This window comes from Gadus macrocephalus, chromosome 22 (assembly GCF_031168955.1).
Source record: "Gadus macrocephalus chromosome 22, ASM3116895v1".
Classification (NCBI taxonomy): domain Eukaryota; kingdom Metazoa; phylum Chordata; class Actinopteri; order Gadiformes; family Gadidae; genus Gadus; species Gadus macrocephalus.
This window is the reverse complement of record NC_082403.1, coordinates 5,975,676-5,997,657: the sequence shown is the minus strand read 5'-3', so window position 1 is coordinate 5,997,657 and position 21,982 is coordinate 5,975,676. Positions and strand designations below refer to the sequence as shown.

Here is a 21,982-nt window from a genome sequence, read left to right as displayed (position 1 = left end):
TATACATTGTTATTTTTATATTTTAAAACACTCTTACATTGTATTGGGATCTTCTTAATGACGAGGAGCCCCGATGTGGGTCCCCAGGGGCCGGAGGCCTTCAGACGCCCCGAGCCCTACTCCAGTGATCTAGGGCTCTCCTTGTATTGGTGACAGGCGTGATGCATGAGAACCCATGAACACAGGGCCGGGAAAAACTGAATCCGGGATCATGTGGAGCGACATTTACCTGAACTTTTTGGTCCCCCAACTTTTGAGGCCTCAAAGTTAAATAATCCAAACGCAGAAGCTTCAGGGGGTCCGACAGAAACATCTGGAGAGAAAATTGTGTCATGGAGGGAACCTAAAATGACAAACCTGTGTTTTATCCTCGGTCCTGGTGTGTGTGTGGGTGTGTGTTTGTGTGTGTGTGTGTGTGCCAGTGTGTGTGTGTGTGTGTGTGTGCCAGTGTGTGTGTGTACCAGTGGGTGTGTGTCAGGTGTGCGTGTGTGTGTGTGTGTGTGCGTGTGCATGTGTGTGTATATGTGTATGTCAGGTGTGTCCGTGTGTGTGTGTGTGTGTGTGTGTGTGTGTGTGTGTGTGTGTGTGTGTGTGTATGTGTATGTCAGGTTTGTCTGTGTGTGTTTGTGTGAGTGTGTGTGTGCTTATCGAATTAACTTGGTTATACACACTGTGAGTGAAATTAAAGTCCCAACAGGGTATCTCCGGTCAGGAAGAACAAAGACTTTTTTTTCACAAATATTATCGCAGGTACAATTTCAAACCAAAAGCAGCGCCGCCGGTAAGCTGATCCTCTGCAGACTAATGGAACAGAGGATAAAGCTAATATTGACCCAATTTTACATCAACTGTGGACACCTTTTGTTTAGAATAAAGCATAGGCAGAATAACCTGGTTTGAATTTAAATGATACATGTATGCAATGGAACTTAAAGATACCTAAACAAAACGTAACAAAAACGAAATCTCTATTCTGATATATAGTTAGTATAGGCTACTCAATATATATTCTTCTATCTATCTGTGAATCTGCCATGGTTTAAGATTATTTTGTGCTTATTATGGCGTTTGTTACATTGGAATTAGGTAGCTGTAAATCTTGATTTCACTTTTAAATATGGATTTCGGTTGTTTCATTTGATTTCCCAAGTGGCAGAATTAAAAGTTTGGTATTCTGCAAGTTATTGACCAATGGTCTAAAGGTACGGGTTTGTGAGTCCCAAAATGGATTCCTTCCAGAAGCTGAGGGGAATTGTGAAAAATGAATGGATAATATATTGCGCATGATGTCACCCATTATATCATTTTCCAAAAGTTCACGCTACATAAAAAATGTGCTGCCCTCACCTTTACAGGCTCGTAAAGTTTATATAGTTGTGCCTAATTTTGTTTTACAACATGACTGAATTTATTAAGAATATAATATGTTAATACCGTTCCACATGGTTGAATTTAAAATAAATTTGGGTTTAATGTCCTTTCACGCAGTCGTGGAAAGGTCAATCATATTGTTATACAGCTCCACAGATGCCTTATAATACGAAAATGTCTTATTTGTCCTATTCACGATAATGTAAGAAAACACAATGTGGAACTTGAATTCCTCTGGAATGTTTTTATTTCATTTTGCGTACATTATTCCACTCGAAGGACCTAAATACTAGATCTAGGTTTAAATAATTACAGTTGAGTTGACCAAAGATAGCGTGGCGATGTTTACCTTTAAGACAACAGTTTGACTGTTTGATCGTCCATTCATGTTCATCCATAGTCCATAGTCAGCTAACCGAGAAGACAACAGAAATGTCATCCATTTTATAAGGTTATCTTTCAAGCGTATGTGGTAAGAAAGCATTGCAAAGATTTGTTCAGGTTAAAAATGAAATATAAGCGAATTAACATACCTAACCTACAAAAGTTTCCAAAAAAAACAGACAGACCCCATCAAAGTCACTTCTTTAAAAATTCATTGCACACGTACATGAAAAAAATAAATAAAATCCTCACACTTCAATCTCCCGTTTACTCATTTAATATTCCCTGTCATCTCCATCGTAAAAAAAAAAACAATAATAACATCATGCAAAGTATGCCGTAAAAAAAAATAAAAATTAGATAAACACACACAAAACACACCGACCATACATACACACCTTTACTTTACCTTTACTTTCCGGGGCCCTGGATGTTTCCCTGTACGTCTGGGGCCCCCAGGTTGCGGTGGCGTCCATCCAGCCTCCTGCTTGATTAGGGCACGCTGTGACACCCCAGGCAGGCTGGTAAGGTCAGGCCCTACAGAGTGTCAGGGAGCCGGGGGGTGGGGGGGGGGGGATGATGTACTCCGGTAAACGCCTCCATTTTTCACCTCTCGACTTTGTGTTGTGTTTTTTTGTTGTGGTTTTTTCGCCGCCCTCTTTCCTTTCTACACTGCATCAGTGTCAACGTCTCTCTCCCGTCCCCCAACACACACACTCTGTCTTACTCACGCACAACGCACACACACACACACACACACACACACACTCCCATCTGGTGTGGGACATCTGCCCCAGCTGTACGGACAGGCCGTAACCCTTTAGATGCAATGTTATTATTGTCGTTATTCATTTGTGTTTTGCTTTAGTATTGGGCACGGCGATGCTAAAGTCATCACAGACGAAAATTTATATCAAACACGGCAGCGTTTACACCTTTAAGGTATGAACACACCAAACGCGTACCCCGCGTATAGACGCGTATAAAATCGGCAATTTTTCCATAGGGAACCATTGGTTTACGCGCGTATGAGGCGCGTACATGCGTTACATGCGTAAAAGCAACATTTTACTCGCGTTAGCGGCGTATGAGCTGCGTATATATACGCGCGTACGCGAGGAGTTCAAAAAATGGAACTTTCAACGCTCCAACGCGTGATGCTTAGCCGCGATAGCCAATCAGCGTGGAGCTTGACCCGACGTCACTGGCAGAGAGTAGTGACGCTTGCACAGAAGCATACGGCCGACATCTTTCTTTATTCTGGGTGGAAATAGTAACATAGTTACGCCATTAAATGCGTTTATGGAAACATTTTTAGCGAGAAATGTGCATTTTACTTTCATAATGTTCGCTCGGTGAATGTGAAGGATGTTTGGTTTGATAGTTATGACGAAGAGTGAACGCTCTGGTTGCTAAGCAACCTCAACGTCTTGGCGGACTATTTCTCTGCCGATCAACACTACGAATGCTGGAAACACACCAGACACACCATGTGAAGTTATTTAACCCGATTATTGTTATTTATATCCGAGATTATTTAATCTAACCCGATCCAAGCTCTATCATGCACCCAAACACGGCGGCGTTTGGGTTTCCTTCCTCGGACTCCTAAATCCAGCGCAGCCACAGGCGCGTAGCTGCGTACGGAGGACCATTTTTGACACAAAATGGTCAAGCAACATTTTAGCTGCGTTACGCGCGTAAATCTATACGCGGGTACGCGTTTGGTGTGTTCGTACCTTTATTGATGAGTATTTGTTCTGTTTAGGGTTTGATTATTTTAATATAGTTTCATTTGATACAATTTAATGAAATGTATTTGAAGTAGAATGTAGTGTGGAACTGTGATTGGATCATTTTGTCGATGTCCGTAGTGAACAAAAATTAGTCGGAAAAGACAAATTGTCAAAGATCAGATATACTTTTTTCCACATAATCATCCTTTTTTTGTTCTTAACGGTGCAGACAGCAAGACCTCATATTCTTGAACAAGAACAGTGTTCTTGAAGAAATCACCTAAAAAAGTTAAGGAATCCGCGATTCTGCAAATGTTTCACACAAATAAAATGCTAATGTCAAGGCATTATTCACACTCCAACGTGGCTGACCAGCTTGTAACCGGCTCGACTTGACATCTTTACACTTCAATGCAGAACTAGCTCGGTCAAAACAGAGTATGCGTCGAGTATTTTCTCTCTCTCTCACTCACAAACACACACACACATACACACACACACACACACATGCAAGCACCCACACACACGCGCATGCACACACACACACACACACACACACACACACACGTTCTCGCGCACACACACACACAAGCACACACACACACACAAGCACACACAAGCACACAGTTGACAGCTCATTAATTCCGACGCTTGAGTTCTGTCACACTATTTGATCAACTCTGAGATTAGAAAAGTTGCAGTCGCTTTACGATCACGTTATTAGACGATTACAGCAATCACAACAATCAATCACCCAGCAATATCTTTATGAGGGCTCTCCAGTGCTGGATAAAGAACCCAGCTTTTTCCATTCAGAATTATTTTTTATTTTGCATAACATCACATGATTTTATCCAAAGCAGCTTGCCGGGGATTCAGATCCTGGTCATGGAAGAGCGAGGGTAGGGGTTGGAGGCTAGGCGGTGGAAATTGGGCATGGAACCCAGGATCTTTACGGGAGTCTTTATACAGGAAGAGGAAGCCATCATAAAGCATCTGCTGGTTAATACCTCCAAATGCCTTGGGCATCAGGAGACGCTGTGATTCTGACTGATTGCTGCCCTGTCTCTCTCTCTCTGTCTCTCTCTCTCTCTCTCTCTCTCTCTCTCTCTCTCTCTCTCTCTCTCTCTCTCTCTCTCTCTCTCTCTCTCTCTCTCTCTCTCAAGCACTGTTGTGTGCTTGCTTTGGTTTGTTGATGTTAGCATGCCATGGCTAATATTCGCCAGGCAATACAGCTACAACTACAACACTAGCATTTTATTGGCCAAAATAAAACACGAATAAGGTAAGACACAAGGGGAAGGAACTAGGTTTGAACGATTTATATGTTTTGAAGATATTAACAGGATGCAAGCGTTAATATCTTCTCTAATATCTTCTAATATCTTCTCTCTCTCTCTCTCTCTCTCTCTCTCTCTCTCTCTCTCTCTCTCTCTCTAAGTAGACAGCAGTTGTGTCTGAGGTAAGTGTTAGTGTGTGTGTAGGGATGTTGTGTCTGTGTGTAGGGTTTTTGTGTATGTGTGTGTGTGTGTGTGTGTGTGGGGGGGGTTATGAGGGGTGTTTGTCCGCGAGTTACGTGCAGGGGGTTGTGTCTGTGTCTGTTTAGCCGAGGTAAATCATTTCACATCCATTTATTCAGAGTATAACCTGGGCCAAGGCTGCCAAAGAAATGTCATAATGTTGGCCACGTAGTTTTGAAACTCTGACCCCTGTGTTTGTGTGTGCGTGGTTGTGCCTGCGTTTGTGAGTGTGTGTGCCTGCGTTTGTTTGTACAACACATTAATCTTGGGTGTGTGTGTGTGTGTGTGTGTGTGTGTATGTGGGGGTGTGTGTGTGTGGGTGTGTTCTACACATTGGTCTTTGGTGTGTGTGTGTGTGTGTGTGTGAGTGTGTACTACCCATGCGTCTCTCACCTATGCACTCGTGGTCATCATTTCCCATGTGTGTAAGTTTATGTTTGTGCGTGTGTGCATGCATTTCTGTTAGTGTGTGCGTGCGTGCGTGCGTGCGTGTCTGTTAGTGCGTGCGTGTGTGTGTTTTTTCGCACTCTGGTTATGAGCTCTGGTGAGAGCAGTTTGTTGTTCCTTGGCGGTAGGAAGTGTAACAGTGAGAACATCTTGGCTGTCATAACGCTGCCACGACGACCGTCACTGTTTCACTCCTCCGCTGTAAACATATTAGCTTCAGTCGCGCCGACTTGACAGAGTGAAAATAAAGGAATAATTAATTAGCTTAATGGATAACACGGCACTTTCAAGGAGATCTCTCTAGTTAATCAAATTGCCGAATTAGTATATAAATGTTCATTAAATTAACGTCTCTTTTTTTTTTAATTCAAGTGGGATTTGCTTTTTTTCTCCTTTTCTTTTTTCTCCACGGTTTGACGGCTTGTCTAATCGGGGGGGGGGGGGGTTCAATGCCATCTTGTTTGTGTGTATCAATTCCCGTTGACAGTCAGTTGTGACAGTCGTAAAATGTTCTTGAGAAAGAAGAAAAAAAGAGAAAGAGAGTCGGACGCGTGGGCCCGCCCGGCGACAGCCAGACGAAGGAGATTTGCGCGCTGTGATGTCTGTGTGTCAAATTACTTATCTCTCCGAGCATGTGTCGGCACTTCACAATCACGCACTTCAAAAAACATTTAAAATAAATGAAAAAATGAAAAAAGTCCTTGACGCCAAAGCGCTCAAAGCTTCGCGACGGCGTGACTTTCGTTCAACACATCAGTCATGTACGCCGCCAGCAAAAATGAGCGAGATGTCATTTGCGCGAGCTATTAAAAAAATAATAAAGTATAAATAAATAATAAAAGGCTTCAGACGAAGCTTAAAGACACCCTTGATGACTGTTTCAATTTGGAGTGGCTGCTAATGATAGCTTCGCGGCGGCTCGGAAGACGGTAAGTAAACAACAAAGGGAAAAAGTCTGGGGCACTTTGGATGTGCGCTTCTTCGACTAAAGCCTCGAGACAATTAGTCACTTACCACCACCAACACCACCACCACCCCCAGTCGTCCACCATCAGCCCACCGCAGTACCTTGCCTGGATTTCCATCCCTTTCTTTTTGTGTTATCATTACAACAAGCTAACCTCACAGGGTCACCTTTTCCCGCCACGGCTCAGGAAAAAATAAATATAGGATAATGATTCCCTCAAATCAGGTGTTGAATGACAATCAAACACTGCACATATTGTTCTTCTCCCTCTCTCTAGCTCTCTCTCTCTCTCTCTCTCTCTCTCTCTCTCTCTCTCTCTCTCTCTCTCTCTCTCTCTCTCTCTCTCTCTCTCTCTCTCTCTCACGCGCGCACTTTGACAACGCCTCAAGTTAAGTGTTAAGAAATAATAACGCTGACCTAATACGAGAAAAAAATGTAATAAAAATCTCCAGCAGTTTCCTTTCATATTATGACACACACACACACACACACACACACACACACACACACACAGTGGTACATAAACACACCGCGCAGCCCAGTCCTCAAGCACCGAGCAAATTTCCTTGTTGCCTTGCTAGCGTTTGGTGCACCGCTGAGGGCTAAACCATTTCACTACACTAATTGGCCAGTGTCAGTCCTGACGTCGGGATAAACACAGGGAGAGAGGCAAAGCTAAGACAAATGGTGGCTAATTAAAAGGATTCTGAGTGTGAGTGTCTGTGTGTGTGTGTTTGTGTGTGTGTGTGTGTTGGGAGGAGGGACTATGTGTGTTGAGTGCGTGTTTGTGGTGTGTGTGTGTGTGTGTCTGTCTGCAACTGCATCCATCTGTGTGTGTGTGTGTGTGTGTGTGTGTGTGTGTGATGCGACTCACTGTGTGTGTGTGGTGTGTGTGTGTGTCTGCTACTGTGTCACAGTGTGTGTGTGTGTGTGTGTGTGTGTGTGTGTGTGTGTGTGTGTGTGTGTCTGCTACTGTGTCACAGTGTGTGTGTGTGTGTGTGTGTGTGTTGTGTGTGTGTGTGTGTGTGTGTGTGTGTGTGTGTGTCTGCTACTGTGTCACAGTGTGTGTGTGTGTGTGTGTGTGTGTCTGCTACTGTGTCACAGTGTGTGTGTGTGTGTGTGTGTCAGGGAGGAATCAGCTGACAAAAAAAACTGGGAACAAAACACATCTCGACAACAGCCACCCCCTCCCTGTAATACAATTGTAACAAATAAAATGGACGTCCTGCGTACATAGAAACTCTGCAATCCCCTCTAATTGGGTTTTATTCACCGGTCTGTGGTTGAGAGGAGGGAGACAGAGCAGCCGTTTCCACTCTGTTCAGTTGCTTCTCCATTCAACCACCGCTGGAAATACAGTTGAACGCTTTAGCAAAGTCCTTGTTTTTTTTCCCCCTTCGCAAATGCTTTCGTGTTCGATTTAAATATCAAAGAAATAAACCTGCTTCATGTTATATACACATCTCTGTATACCACACATTATATAATTGATGATCCTGCTGTGCGGATGAGGCCTTTTGCTAAACCGAGGGCTCAGTGTATCAAACTACAACTTTTAAATGTTTCAAGTGCGGCCCCCTCTTCAAGGAGAATGAGGAAGACGAGTGATGAAACAAGAGGGTAGAAGAGGAGCTGGAGTCAGGAGGAGTGCTGCGCCACAGGGGGCGCGTTTGTTTTGTTTTGGAAGGAGAGTGTTGGACGACTGCATCATCCCTGGGCAAATATCTTCCTCACCGAATCTGTCCTATTCTGCAGTGCTGTCTTACCTCCCAGCGTAGCTCTATCTCTCTCTCTCTCTCTTTTCTTCAACAAGCCTTCACTCCCTCGCTCTCTCTCTCTTACCTCCTCAACCTCATTCTCTTCCTTCTCTCTCTTTCTGTCTTTCTTAATCTCTCTCACACACTTTCTCTCTATTTCATCTTCCCTCCATCTCCTCTCTATCCCAAAACTATTCCTTTCTCCTCAGCATTTTCATCTTTCGTGCCGGTCTTCATCCTCTCATTCTTGGTTATTCTGTTTTACTTTCTTGTTCTTTGTCTTCTCCTCCTCCTCATTGAATGTCTTTCATTCTCTTTGTCTCTCTCATTCTGTCTCTTTCTGGATATCCCTTGTTCTTTGTCTCTCTATCTCTTATATAGAGAGATCTTGCATATTTTAGAGGAGGAGAATCCACGAGACAACTCGTCTCTCTCTCTCTCTCTCTCTCTCTCTCTCTCTCTCTCTCTCTCTCTCTCTCTCTCTCTCTCTCTCTCTCTCTCTCTCTCTCTCTTTAGCCAACTATAGCTTTCTCTCTCATTCTCTCTCCCCTCACCCTGTCTATCTCTCAATGTCTGACTGTTTTTCCTGGCGTCTATATTCAACACACACACTCATCTCCATCCCTCAACACACACACACACACATAACCACACACATCTTTCAACACACACCCACACACTTCGTTCAACACACAAACACATCGTTCAACACACAAACACACCTCTCTCAAAACATAGACACACACACACACACACATTGTTCAACACACAAACACACACAACACACAGACACATCCCTAAAAATACACACAGACATACACGCGCACACAACACAGACACAACCCCCTCAAAACACACATGCACGCACACAAGACGCATCCCTCAAAACACACAAGAACGCACACAACACACGCACGTCCCTCAAAACACACAAACACACACACACACACACCCATCCTACATCCTCCCCCACCACCGCAGCCCCCCCCCCCCCCCCTCCCCCCTCCCCCAGCGCCGGCCCACTTGTCAGGGGATGTTTATGGTCAATTGTTTGCTGTGCTGATGATCATTGTCACTGCTTGATTCCATTACCGGTGGCCCTCTGATGGATGGGAGGCCCTGCCCCTGACGGCCACGATACCCCCCACTCCCCCATCCCCCCCATCCCCCCCATCCCCCCCATCCCCCCCATCCCCCAGTGTCCTTGACCACTGAGGCAGACGCGCTGAACCCCAGGGTGGGGGGAGAGTGTGGGGGGGAAGGGAGACAAGTTCGACTCATTCAGAGGGTGTGGTGGGGGGGGGGGGGGGGGGGAGGTCCGATAAGAGCCGTGACAGGAATTTTGGGGGGCATTAGAGGAGATTCATAGCGATCGTTGGTTTTAGCAGCGGGGGGGGGTCATTCGTCTGTTGATCTGGACCGCAGCATCGGGGGCCCCCCCCCATTCATAGAGCCCCCTCCTGTTAGACCCCTGTGAATGATGCGATGGCACCGTGTTTTCCAATAAACAACCGGCCCACTAAATTGAACAAGCTATTGGGTGGGAATACTTCACCCAGATAAAGTGCCGGCTTCAGGAAAAAGGGGATTGGCGGAAACCCCAGAGTGCAAGAGCAGGGGCCGTTGGTCTCGGCGTGTCCGCTGTAGCCGTACGTCTCGGGGTTAAAGAGATCAGGTGCCGGCGGAGGAGAGGACAAAAGGCGGGGAACGGAGCAGTCCTCTTTAGCGCGTGATGGTTTAGATAGGGGCGCAAATGGACCAGGCTTTAACCGAATTGATTTACACTGGTCAGGGTTAGCAGGGTGTTGACTATTGGGAGGAGATGAAAGGAGATATCACAGTCAAACGGATGTATGCTCAAAGTGGTGGGTGGGGGCTGGGAAGGGGTGCGGTGAAGTTGGTGTGGCGATATCACAGGAATCTTTTTTTTATCTTTTTGTCTCTTTGTGTTTTATCCAGAGGACTTTTTTGTGTTTCATTTGCCATGTTCTCGAATGAATTGAAACACGGTCTGAGAGTTGGCGCGGGGAGTAATCTATCGGAGTAGGCAGAAGATTGAAGCTCAAAAAGGAGCGAGATACTTGAGAGAGGAACGCGTGGACAGGACTCTGGGTCGCCACGGTAACGCCCCAGTGGCAGCCGGGTGGGGGTGGAGCAGGGGTGATGGTGAAGGAGTTAAGACGGCAGTGAGGTGGTGCTGATGGCTCGTTAAAACCTCCTTAAGTTGTTGTTGTCTTCTGAGTCCAGGCCAGGGTGAGAATTAGTGGTAGTAAAATCAAGAAAGCCCTTTTATAGATAGAAAAATGTAGAAGGGTGACTTGAAAATAAAGTGAAAATGATATTTTTCTGAAAGGATCTCCTAGCTAAATGTAGCACACGATTAACTGTGGCACGGGACATGAAGAAGACGGGTATGGCCTGAATGGTAGGGCGTGTGTGTGAAAGAGGGGAAGGTGTGGGAACCCCTAGTGGACAGGTACGGGACTCAACACGGGTTGAGCACAAGCAGGAGGAGACACTGATTAAAAACCTTCGGGGGACTTCCTCGAAGCAATGAGAGAATGCATACACATCTGTTATGGAAATACAGGTACAATACTTATTTAAAAGAAAACTGAAATTATCCTTGTGCACCAAAACACGTCAAGTCTTTGCATTTAAATGATTAGGATCCACCCAGGGAAGACAGATTTTGCAGAACCACTTTCACACAAAATTCAATCACAAAAAAAACGCTGTTGATGTCTTTAAGTGTATTAAAAAGTGTAATTTATCGTATGAAAAAAAGAAAACAAAGAGCTATATTATTGTGGCCTTATGTTAAGCCACGACTAATAAACGTCATTAGAACCGTATTATGCTGTCGGCTGTCAAACCCCGACGTATGTATTCATGTGGTTGTGGATGTCAGGGGGTGTGCGGCGACAGCATCACTTGATAAAGGGGACTACATATCAGCTACGCGGTTCCTTCTAATAAGATCGCTGAGACTATGGTAATTTTCTGCACAATGTCAACCTACATCGGGTCCCGCTTCACAGTCATTCCAAGAAAGATACGACTCGCAATTATTCGACAATAGATTGGGATGTGTTTTGTTATTGTTTCTTTGGAGAGCAGATGCGCCGGTGTTCTATTTTATGACAGTGCGTGTGTGTCTGTGTGTGTGTGTGTGGGTGTGTGCGTCCAACAGCGAGCAGATTAACTGGTTTTATTGATCTTTATGCAAACTGGCACATACACATTTCAAACTAATCACTTTTACGGCAATTTACATCATCTACCGTGCCATCGGCCGTATTCTCAGATTACCCAATGATTCACGCCTTGGTGTAACACGCACACACACATTAAAACACACACACACACACGTGCGCACAGAACCTCCTTTCACACCCGCCACGCATGTATGTGGTGACTGAACATGAGGAACACAGAAGGACATGAACAAAAAACGAAACGCTCCAGATGATAGTTTAAAGGCAAGATGGTGGGGGAGTATTATCAGTGAAGACCTGCTTTATATGTGATCTCCCCCCCCCCCCACACACACACACACACTCACACACGCACCACACACACACACACACACACACACACACACACACACACACACACACACACACACACACACACACACACACACACACACACACACACACACACACACACACACACACACACACACACACACACAGCACAGCACACCAGACACACACACATACCACAGGCAGGGGTGCAGTTGATGAATTCTTAAGCAGATCTCACTGATAATTGTATTTCATAACTGTCACAAGCGGGGAGGGACTGTCCGCTGAGAAGCTATTTGTGTCACCACGCCTCCCCCTCTCTCTCTCTCTCTCTCTCTCTCTCTCTCTCCCCATCTCTCTCTCTCTCTCTCTCTCTCTCTCTCTCTCTCTCTCTCTCTCTCTCTCTCTCTCTCTCTCTCTCTCTCTCTCTCTCTCTCTCTCTCTCTCTCCACATCTCCCCATTGTCTTCCACTTCTGCTTTCTCTCTCTTTCTCCCCACTCCTCCCTCCCTCTGTCCCTCTCTCTTCCTCACTATCTCTCTCTCCCTACCTTTCTCCCCCACTTCCCTCTCATCCCTCCCTCCCTCCCTCCCTCCTCCTCCCTCCCTCCCTCCCTCCCTCTCCCTCCCTTCCTCTCGCTCCCCCACTATCTCTCTCTCCCTTTCTCCCTCCCCCCTGCCTCCCTTCCTCTCTGTGCAGCCTCTTCAATAAAACTCAGATCATGCCAGAGATTGTTAAATCCACCTCAGAGATTATTAAATCCAAATGGAGAATTTATGGATGACACTTTGGAACAATTAATCGAGAGATGCCTGATTAATAAAGTTCACCCCCCCCACACACACTCACCTCCCGTCACAAAAGTTGTCCTGTAAGAGTGAGGAGTGTGGGGGAGCACGGGGAGGGGGGGGGGGACACATGGGTGGCAGGGATGTTTGACAGCGATGACCAGGGTGTCATTCATTTTGATTAATGGAACATTGTGACCCCTCCCCCCCCCCCCCCACACACACACACACACACACATACACCTTAACCTTCCCCCCTTTTTTTGTTTTCCCAGAATGCCCGGCCTCCGTCTCCACCTCCCTCTCCTTCTCACCTCTGCTGTGGAAGCCCTCCAACAGAACAGGTAAGGAACAGGAGCTATGTCCCCCGTTTGGGTTCACAGACACCTAGGGGAGGGAGGGAGGGAAGGAGGGAGGGAGGGGGGGGGTACAATGAAAGGAAGAAGGGAGAAAAAAGAGAAGGATAGAGGAGGGAAAGAAAAGGAGAAAAAGAATATCAATACAGAATCATTTTAGAGAATGTCATCTACCTAACCTTGTCACAAGTCAGCTGTGATTAATTAGTTGAGTGAAATTGAGCATTTAGGTCAGGTAGGTGTGTGTGTAGTGCGCATGTGTGTGCTTTCCTATCTACATGCACATTCCTGCAAAACTTAATGAAAATGTGAACATTCAGATTTCCACTTAAACAAGTGATTCTTGCTGTCTATCTCAAAGTACTTTATGGAAATATAACCACACGATATAGATCATTTTTTAACGTACATGCAAACTCGGTTGGCCATACCATTTAATTTCCTGTGAAATCGCATGCGGATATTATGCTTCATAATTGCGTCAATAATTCCCATAGATTATTTTCAAACCATTTATAATAAGAGCGTGGCCGATCTTTGAAAAGAAAGAAAAGCCCCTCAAGAAAGATCATATTAAACAGTGGACGGTCGCAATATATATTTCCCCATCTTTTTTTGCAATTAGAGAAAGCCTGTGTGTAATTTAATGCTTCTTTTCAAGTGTCAGATCCCCGGAGACTTGCCCTGTAGCAGAGCTATCGCTCCTGCTGATTATCATTAATGAATGTCGTCCAAGACCATCCCTCACTGTGACTGGGGAGGAAACACAAGCCCTAATTAAAGCTTCCTATTCATAAATATATGCCTCAAACTACACACAACAAGCCCACATTATGCATGCGTGGAGTCGGTTTCATGTTTGGAGAAAAGGAGTGTGTTGGGGGAGGGGGGGGGGGGGGGTGCTAGGTTTTTAAGAGCCAATCCAATCTGAAGGTAGCCATCATGGGTTTTATGGCTATTTGCGTGAATTGTGTTCTGAGGATTCACATCCTTCGAAAGTTGAGGAATAAAAACGTACAGATGTGAATCACTATATTCATAGAAACAGACTTAAATCCACCAAACTCTATTAACTGTAAAACATTTGTCTCTGTGTTTACTTCAATAAGGTTTATTTCCCCCAAGATAAAAAAAAAATGGGAACAAAGTAGTGCATTCATAAGTGCATAAATCCATGGGGGGTGTTCTCCACCATATCCAGAAATATGGGTTCGCAAGAAGCCATTACTGTTGTCTGTGTGCATGTAAACATATTTACTTATTTACTACCTAGGGACCAGAATTATTTATGGAAACTAAAGATGCAACAGATTACAGTGGGGTTGTTCTTGGTGTTGGTGGAAATCAAAACCCTCGTGAAAACGGGCCCACTCTGCCGTGCTTTCCGTATAAAAAAACGGATGATTTAACGGCCCTGAATGCAGCATAACAGCAATAACAAGCCACGTGATTCAGAGTGTGCTGTAATATGGCGTTGATTGTTTATTCGGCGGGGGCAAATTGATAGCAGACAGTTTTCGCTCACTGCACAACATGAAGTATCGGCAATGTTTGGCTAGCGATATTTAGCCGGGGTTTTTATGGGTTTTTCACGTGTTTGTGTTTTACCGCACACGACACACACACACACACACACACACACACACACACACACACACACACACACACACACACACACACACACACACACACACACACACAGCGAGTGGTGTAACGGAGCCGGGAGAGGGGGGAATGAAAACACATATGGCTGCCTTCTTTTTCTCTGCTTTAATGGCGGAAAAATGCTAATTGCCCGGGCGTGTGTCAAGGAAAAACAGAAGGAATGCGAAGGAGGAGAGCGTGTCACAGGGCAGCCATTTTGATAGGTGAAATGTGTCACTTATTGAGTCCTGCTGGCTGCACCCAGGGTGCGATGGGACGCACGGTGGTCCTGCTTTGGAGGAGCATTACCATGCAGAGGTAAAGAGGGAGGAAGAGTGTGTGTGTGTGTGTGTGTGTGTGTGTGTGTGTGTGTGTGTGTGTGTGTGTGTGTGTGTGTGTGTGTGTGTGTGTGTGTGTGTGTGTGTGTGTGTGTGTGTGTGTGTGTGTGTGTGTGTGCAGGTGTGGTGAGTGTGTTTGGGTGTAGGTGTCTGCATGTGTGTGTGTAGGTGCACACTCAGATGCGTAATGTATGTGTGTGTAACTGTGTGAATGTACACATGAGAGTGTGTGTGTATTTCCTATATATTTGATATAGCCTGAGACTATTTTATTATAAGAATCCTTTTTTCTGCAACTTCTTAGTTTTACCGTTTTTTATTTTTAGTTTCGAAACCTTTTTGGAAAGTGAATCCCTTAATCAACTTCCATCCATCAGTATTAGACAAGTGTTCCTTAAAGAATTTCATCAACGTATTCTTCATGAAATATATCAACAGGCTTGGATTGGGGATTTACCTTTAATTGCATTGTCAAATTTACAGCAACAGATCATTCCAGTCTACATATTAGGCACAGTTTCATGGGAAAAAAAGGCTAAAACTATACCTATAACATATCAAAGCCCTCCTTTCTTCATACTCATAGTTGGCATTTTAATTATGCAGTCTTATCTGATAGATTTGAAGATATAGCTGGTGTCAAAGTAAGAGCCCTTTCTTATTATATTCTAGGATATATTCTTATATTCAGCCTGTCAATGACTGTCTGGAAACCTTATACGATTTTATTGCCGATTGAAGATTTCCAGAGATTATATAGAGAAGCGTTACAGTATAGTGTTAGATCGCATCGCCTCAAACGTAACTTGTTTAATGGCATGACTATGCTTTATTTAAGTCTGGGAAGAATTATGTAATGTTAGTTCCAGGATAAATTAAAGGTTGTCAGAGAGAATATTAAGGATATTACATTTCAATGCATACCAAAATGAAAGCCAGGATCGGTGTAAGCCAAGGTTTTAAAATCTGCAGTAGTTTATGTTCAAACGCATGTATAGACATGCTACATTACCCATTAATTACCATTGTGGTTAACATGTTAAGTTAGTAACTCCAGCGACTCACTAAATATAAACACTATTTTACAAAGCTGAACGTTTGGTATTTGTGTGACATTATTTTGACCATGTACGTTTTCCGGAGTAGTGATGGTTACAATGAAGGCAATGAAGAGACAACAGAAAAGTTTCGAACGATCATTTACATAGTCAAAATGAAACAGTGACCTCAGTATTAATAATGCTACTAATAAAATGAGGACACAAAACAATTGTACTCGATATAGCGAATCTATTCTTCATAAAGACGGGCGTTCTGTTCACCATTATAATAGGGAAAGAGCATGCATCAAAATAATAATAAATAATCATAATAATAAATAATGAGTACATGATTAATGCCATTTACAAGCAAAGTAGCCGACACAATAAATAATAACACGGGAAAGACACATCATTACTCAATTTATACATCGCTAAACCTGATAAATCACTTTAATTAAAACAGGGACTGGAATAAATGTGCAGGTCTTTGCCATGCGTTAATGTTTGACGTACTGTATGTGTGTTTTGGTAGAATCTATAATTTTCCATCCTACTCATTTAGTCATTTACTGCCCCACAAATGAGTCTTGTTCTCTGCTATTAATTTAAAACAACATTGAAAGAGAAGCACAGACATTGTTATCACGCTTGTAGAAAATATAAACGTACATTTGGTCTTACAGTGTGAGGGTTTAAATGTGTGATACAAAGTCTCTTCCTTTGACACCACCTCTCTCACCTCTCACCCCAGAAAAACAAGACGGAATCCGTTTGGGGGGGGGGGGTCACTTCGGTCATTCCTAGAATAGGATAGAAGGAGAGAAAGAAGAAGTGGGATAAGGAATGCAAATGCACATTAGGGGCCTGCCATGACAATACTTTACATTACAGCGAGGTGCTTTTTTTACTTGGGTGTAGGGGGTGGGGGGGTGGGGGGGGGTGGGGTAGTGACAGAGAGTGGGGGTGACACGTCAGCGTGCTGTCATGGTAGGACATTATGAGCAAGAAGAGGGGGGGGGGGGGGGGGGTCCTCATAGACAGCACGAGTGTGTGCGTGTATGTGTGAGAGAGGGGGTGTGGGTGTGTGTGGTGTGTGACGAGGGGGTGTAGGAGATACGGGGGGGAGAGATCTTGGTTAGGTAAGAGAGCCGAGGCAATGCTCGCTGCGATCGTTTGGCGGGATTTTGACGTGCGTGCACGCGGACATGTGTGATGAAATCACGGATAGCGTGTCGCTTTGCGCGCAAATTCGGATCATGTTGTCTTGATCACATGTGACGGCCTGCGCTAAAACACACACACGCGCACACACACAGGCACTCGCACACACGCGCGCTCGCACACACACACAAATGCGCTCTCACACACACACACACACACACACACACACACACACACACACACACACACACACACACACACACACACACACACACACAAACACATGCCTATGCCGACACTCTCCAGGGAATTCTTTTCAGCAAAGATGGAGACTAGAAATGTAGCTGTTGTGTTTTTTTTTTTTGTTAAACGTTGTCAGTGGTAAAACAACAACGATCTAACGGTTTCAGTGAGATGTAGTCAGATCCCTGGTAAACACTAGGAGAGAAGGTGTCAACAGTGTTATGTAAAAGACTACATTTCAAATATTGATGTAAAGACATGGGTGGGGTGTTTGTTTTTGTCAATTTTATCACAAAAGTGATGCATAGTTTCATGTATTTTTATTTGTGTGTGTGTGTGTGTGTGTGTGTGTGTGTGTGTGTGTGTGTGTGTGTGTGTGTGTGTGTGTGTGTGTGTGTGTGTGTGTGTGTGTGTGTGTGTGTGTGTGTGTGTGTGTGTGTGTGTGTGCGTCAGTCTGTCTGTGTTTTTAGTTGTTTGTGTGTATATATGTGTGTGTGTATTTTGTGTGCGTGTGTTCCTAAATATTCTATAACATTTAATTGTTAACAATATCTATAATTCAACAAAAGCGTTGGATCATGTATTTCCTCAAGAAGGTTCAATTCTAACTATAAAGAGGCGGGAGGGACACATTCCCCAGCTATTATGATATTTTATAATCTGATAAAACATGTGTTAGCATCCAAATTATTGTCATGGTTGTATCCACATCACCATAAATCAGTCCTCCACTGTGTGAATATGAGAGTCATAATGTGTTATTGCTGGTTATGTTGGCACAACCTACAGGATGGTTTTCAGATATCTTTGCGCAATGAATTCATAGCGATAGATCCATAAAAAATCGGAGATGGAAACCTTCTTCCAGAACCCTCTCTGTTCTATAGCACAGCACCGAACAGAGACACACACACACACACACGCACACGCACGCACGCACACAAACAGTTAACACACATACACACACAAACACACACATACAGAAACAGAGAAACACCCGCTCACACACAAACACATGCACACACACACACACACAAACACACACACACACACGCACACGCACTTGCACACACACCAAGAGTTCCCTTCTCCCAGAACAAAACCCACACAAACACACATAATCTCACACACACACGCGTTAGGTTGACTCTGTGGTACATCGGCCAGACGACCTTTCGTACCCCTAGTTCCTCTACTCTATTGACAACCAGCCTCCCCCAGCCTTAAAAGGTTACACATCTCTTTCATGGGGGAGAGTAAGTCTATATGGACATAAAGGCAACAATATGTGTTTCTCAAAGCCCAATTCATTTTCAATTTAGGAATGAATCGAAAGTGAATCTGGTCATTCTTATGAAAAGCGATGCAGAATAATTTGACCTCATAACAAAATGGTGTACATATAGAAATGTCAAACATAAAAGCAAGGTATATTTTAATTGGGGGTTTTGGTGACCCCTCTAGATGTGACTGCAATCTCGCATATATTTATAATTTAATTTGATTCACTCTAATGACAATGTATATTTAAATGTGATGATGCTTGCTTTATATCTGAACCTAGTCAATTCAAACTCATAGGTCATATTTTAGCACCATTATATGTGTAGTATTACAGGAAAGGTTCCTGTAATGCTACACAAATAAATTGTGTAAATAAATCAGGCTCAAACTTGACTTGCACGCACGCGCACACACACACACACACACACACACACACACACACACACACACACACACACACACACACACACACACACACACACACACACACACACACACACACACAGTATGCATGCAAACATACTTCATATATGGTATGCGTGTATGAATATTTATACATTGTCACATATACCATATATCCTACACAAGGTGTCAATGGGTAAAGTGGCAAACATCTATCGCGAGCGAGGCAGACAGCCGTAATAGACGTGGATGGACAGATGTTGGGACGGTAGGCTACTTGGTCATTTTACTGCGTTGTTGGCAGCCGTCAATATCGTTTCTGCATCGATAATCAATTGGGCAGACTCTGAATGGCCCAAGAATGCCGCGGGTCGCGGACATGAAACAATTCATATTTACGCGCAATGACTAGAGAAGAGCGACCTTCCGTCCCACCTCTGTGCATCGCTGTAGTGTGGTTTTAAATGAATGTTTTCAGAGTCAAGTGGGAAAATTTTCACTTTGGTGTCAAAGTTTAACAAGACGATGTCAATTCCAGAACTCACCCGTATCCAGCCCGGAGAATCTCGAACTCAGGTCGCCAGTTGCAGAAAGTTGTAATCCGATGCTCACAGGGTCGAAAGTCTCGCTCCCTTACCTACTAGAAATACCTCTCAAATATGATCAAGTTCATATAAACCTGTTTAAAAGTGCATCCCAAACCGTTTTTTGTTAATATCCAGAATGTAACCACACTAGCTTTGCTAGTATTAATATTGTCTATAACTAAGCTGTTATTACACCGAGGCTTCCCTGCAACAAATTCGAATAACATAATAGTTTTCGTGTGGTCTTTTGTTATATGTTATAAAACCCTAGACGTGGCTCTTTTTATAAACACTTTATGGTTAAGAAGTTAGGCTGAACTATAGCAGACCAAACCGCAGCCCCCAGTGGGAACCGGGGAGCCCCTCCCCTCCGCGGCCAGCCTCGCACCGAGAGGAGACGGATCGATCTGCAGGGGCTGCTGGAGTACAAAGGGGGGGTCATCAAAACGCCTTAACGGTGCACCGATTTGGGTAGCAAATTAGTTTATTATGCGCAATCTTACTCTCTGTGGTAAAACACGCGTCGTCCTTTATGGACCTCACTCGGGACAATGTTAGCGTTGTCTAGCGTTGATTTGATTGGGTATTTCAACCAAGAAGGTAGACCTCACCAAAAATCCGTAAACGTTTCACATAAACCAAAACAACAAACAATCGTAATCTTTTTTTTAAACCCCATTTCATATATTAGCCACGATTAGAAACACAAGTTGAACATCTGATTACCCCCCTGTGCGAAATCCCAGGTTATAACAAGCGATACAACACAACACCATCCTTATGAGCTATAACAAGACGCTTCCATAAAACGTGTTGGAAACGCGGGAGCGATTAATAAGATTGACAGGTGGGCCCTGACTGTCAGGGTGACGCTGGCGGAGGGGTGGAGTATAACGGAGAGAGTCCGGAAAGGCAACTCGATGTGTCTGTCTATCAGTTGGAGCTGTCTGAACGCTCCGCGCATCACGAGAAAACGTGCGAACGGAGAAAACAAGCACAACCCCGCGTTTTTCTCTCCGTCAACAGGACAACGATCACGAAGTGTCCCCGCACGTCGCGTAGCGGCCAGCGAGTTTCTCAAGTATTCCGTCAATCGCCCACGTGAGAAATAAGGCGGACAGCGTAGCCTATTTGTTGTAAGTATTCTGTTATTTTTTTAACGTGGGGTCGGGGGGGAGGGGGTGGGAGACATTCGCTTAGTGCGTGGAAATAACAAGAAGCAACCCTTACACCATGAAGATATCGCGGGATCCGGATTGCGTGCTAATGTATAATTCGCGCTGTGGTGATTGACATAACCCGCTAATGTGTCACTCTCCCTCTCGCTCTATGTCTCTCTCCCCTCTCTCTCTCCTGACTACAGACTGCCAGCAGAGTGTCACCTGTATGGACAGCGACTACACGCTCTGGAGTGCTCTGCCCTGCGTCGTCGAAGGACTTCAGTCAATCGCAGTTTTCAGTCGCTATTTTGGCCACTTTTTGTGCTGAAAGTAGTCCTCGCCGTCGTCTCGATTAAAGGTGGATTTCTTGGATGGGAGCGCGGAGAGCGACCGGGGGCTTCGGCTTCGACTGTCCGTGTCCCTCCTCCCAGCTGTAGTCCCCAAACCCGGTTCCGACTAACGCGGTTCTCACGATGAGTTTTGACGGTCGACACAAGTTGACAAAACGCCCGCTTTTCGTTTAAGACGTCGGCTCTTTTTTATCAGCGGACGTACGAGTTAAAAAAAAAAAAAAACATGATCAGAGACGTTTAGCGAGCACTCTTTTTAATCACACTGACTCATAGACGTCGAGGAAACCATCGCTCGGAGCTACGGCGCTGCCTTTTTAATCCTGAACTCTGGCGAAGGGTCGAGGAAGAGACGCTTAGTTCACCCGCCGAACCGGAACCCCGTCCGGCTCCAGTCTGCTCTGATCTCTGCATGAAAAGTCAAGCGGAAAGTCTTGCAGCAGAATGCCGAGGAGAAAGCAGCAAGCGCCCCAGCGATCCGTGGGTAAGCCTCGCTCTTTAAATCCCCTCTTTTGTTATTTAAATAAGAATGAGGAGAAAACAAAATGTACTCCTACTTCTTCTTCTTCTTCTTCCTCTTGGTCTTCCCCCGGTCGCGTTAAGAGATGTAAGAGGGTCAACCCTGGAGAGCGTTAACGGCCTATGGGAATAGACCGAGGGGACCGGAGACCCGCGGAGGGACGGGGGAAACAATCCGCTATACTCTGCGGTTCACTGTAGCCTACAGATAGGCACACATGTTCAATGTTATATTCGCGTATCATTTATATCAACCTGCCTAAACATCCGAGCGACCTGCTATTTGATTCGCGGATTAGTCGGTCGTTTTTCTACATGGAAATGTGTATTTTATTGATTTGGTCCACGCATCCATCCTTATTGTAGGTAGGCTGTCCCCCACTTTCTACGTCCCGA

The 21,982-nt window shown here is 44.7% G+C and overlaps 1 protein-coding gene and 1 long non-coding RNA gene across 2 annotated transcripts in view; one reads left to right on the top strand and one right to left on the bottom strand.

The window, feature by feature from the left end:
- Positions 1 to 15,560: 15,560 nt before the first annotated feature.
- LOC132451031 (uncharacterized) lies at positions 15,561 to 20,245 on the bottom strand. Its single transcript, XR_009523955.1, has 2 exons — positions 19,516 to 20,245; positions 15,561 to 16,680 (listed from the first exon to the last, which is right to left on the bottom strand). It is a non-coding gene; the product is annotated as an uncharacterized LOC132451031 (long non-coding RNA).
- A 240-nt stretch (positions 20,246 to 20,485) lies between these two features.
- LOC132450946 (teashirt homolog 1-like) overlaps positions 20,486 to 21,982 on the top strand; it is a 22,857-nt gene continuing 21,360 nt past the window's right edge. The window contains exons 1-2 of the mRNA XM_060043155.1: positions 20,486 to 20,693; positions 20,921 to 21,551. Coding sequence (XP_059899138.1) covers positions 21,512 to 21,551 — 40 coding nt within the window. The 5' untranslated portion in view covers positions 20,486 to 20,693; positions 20,921 to 21,511. The remainder of the gene's footprint in view (positions 20,694 to 20,920; positions 21,552 to 21,982) is intronic.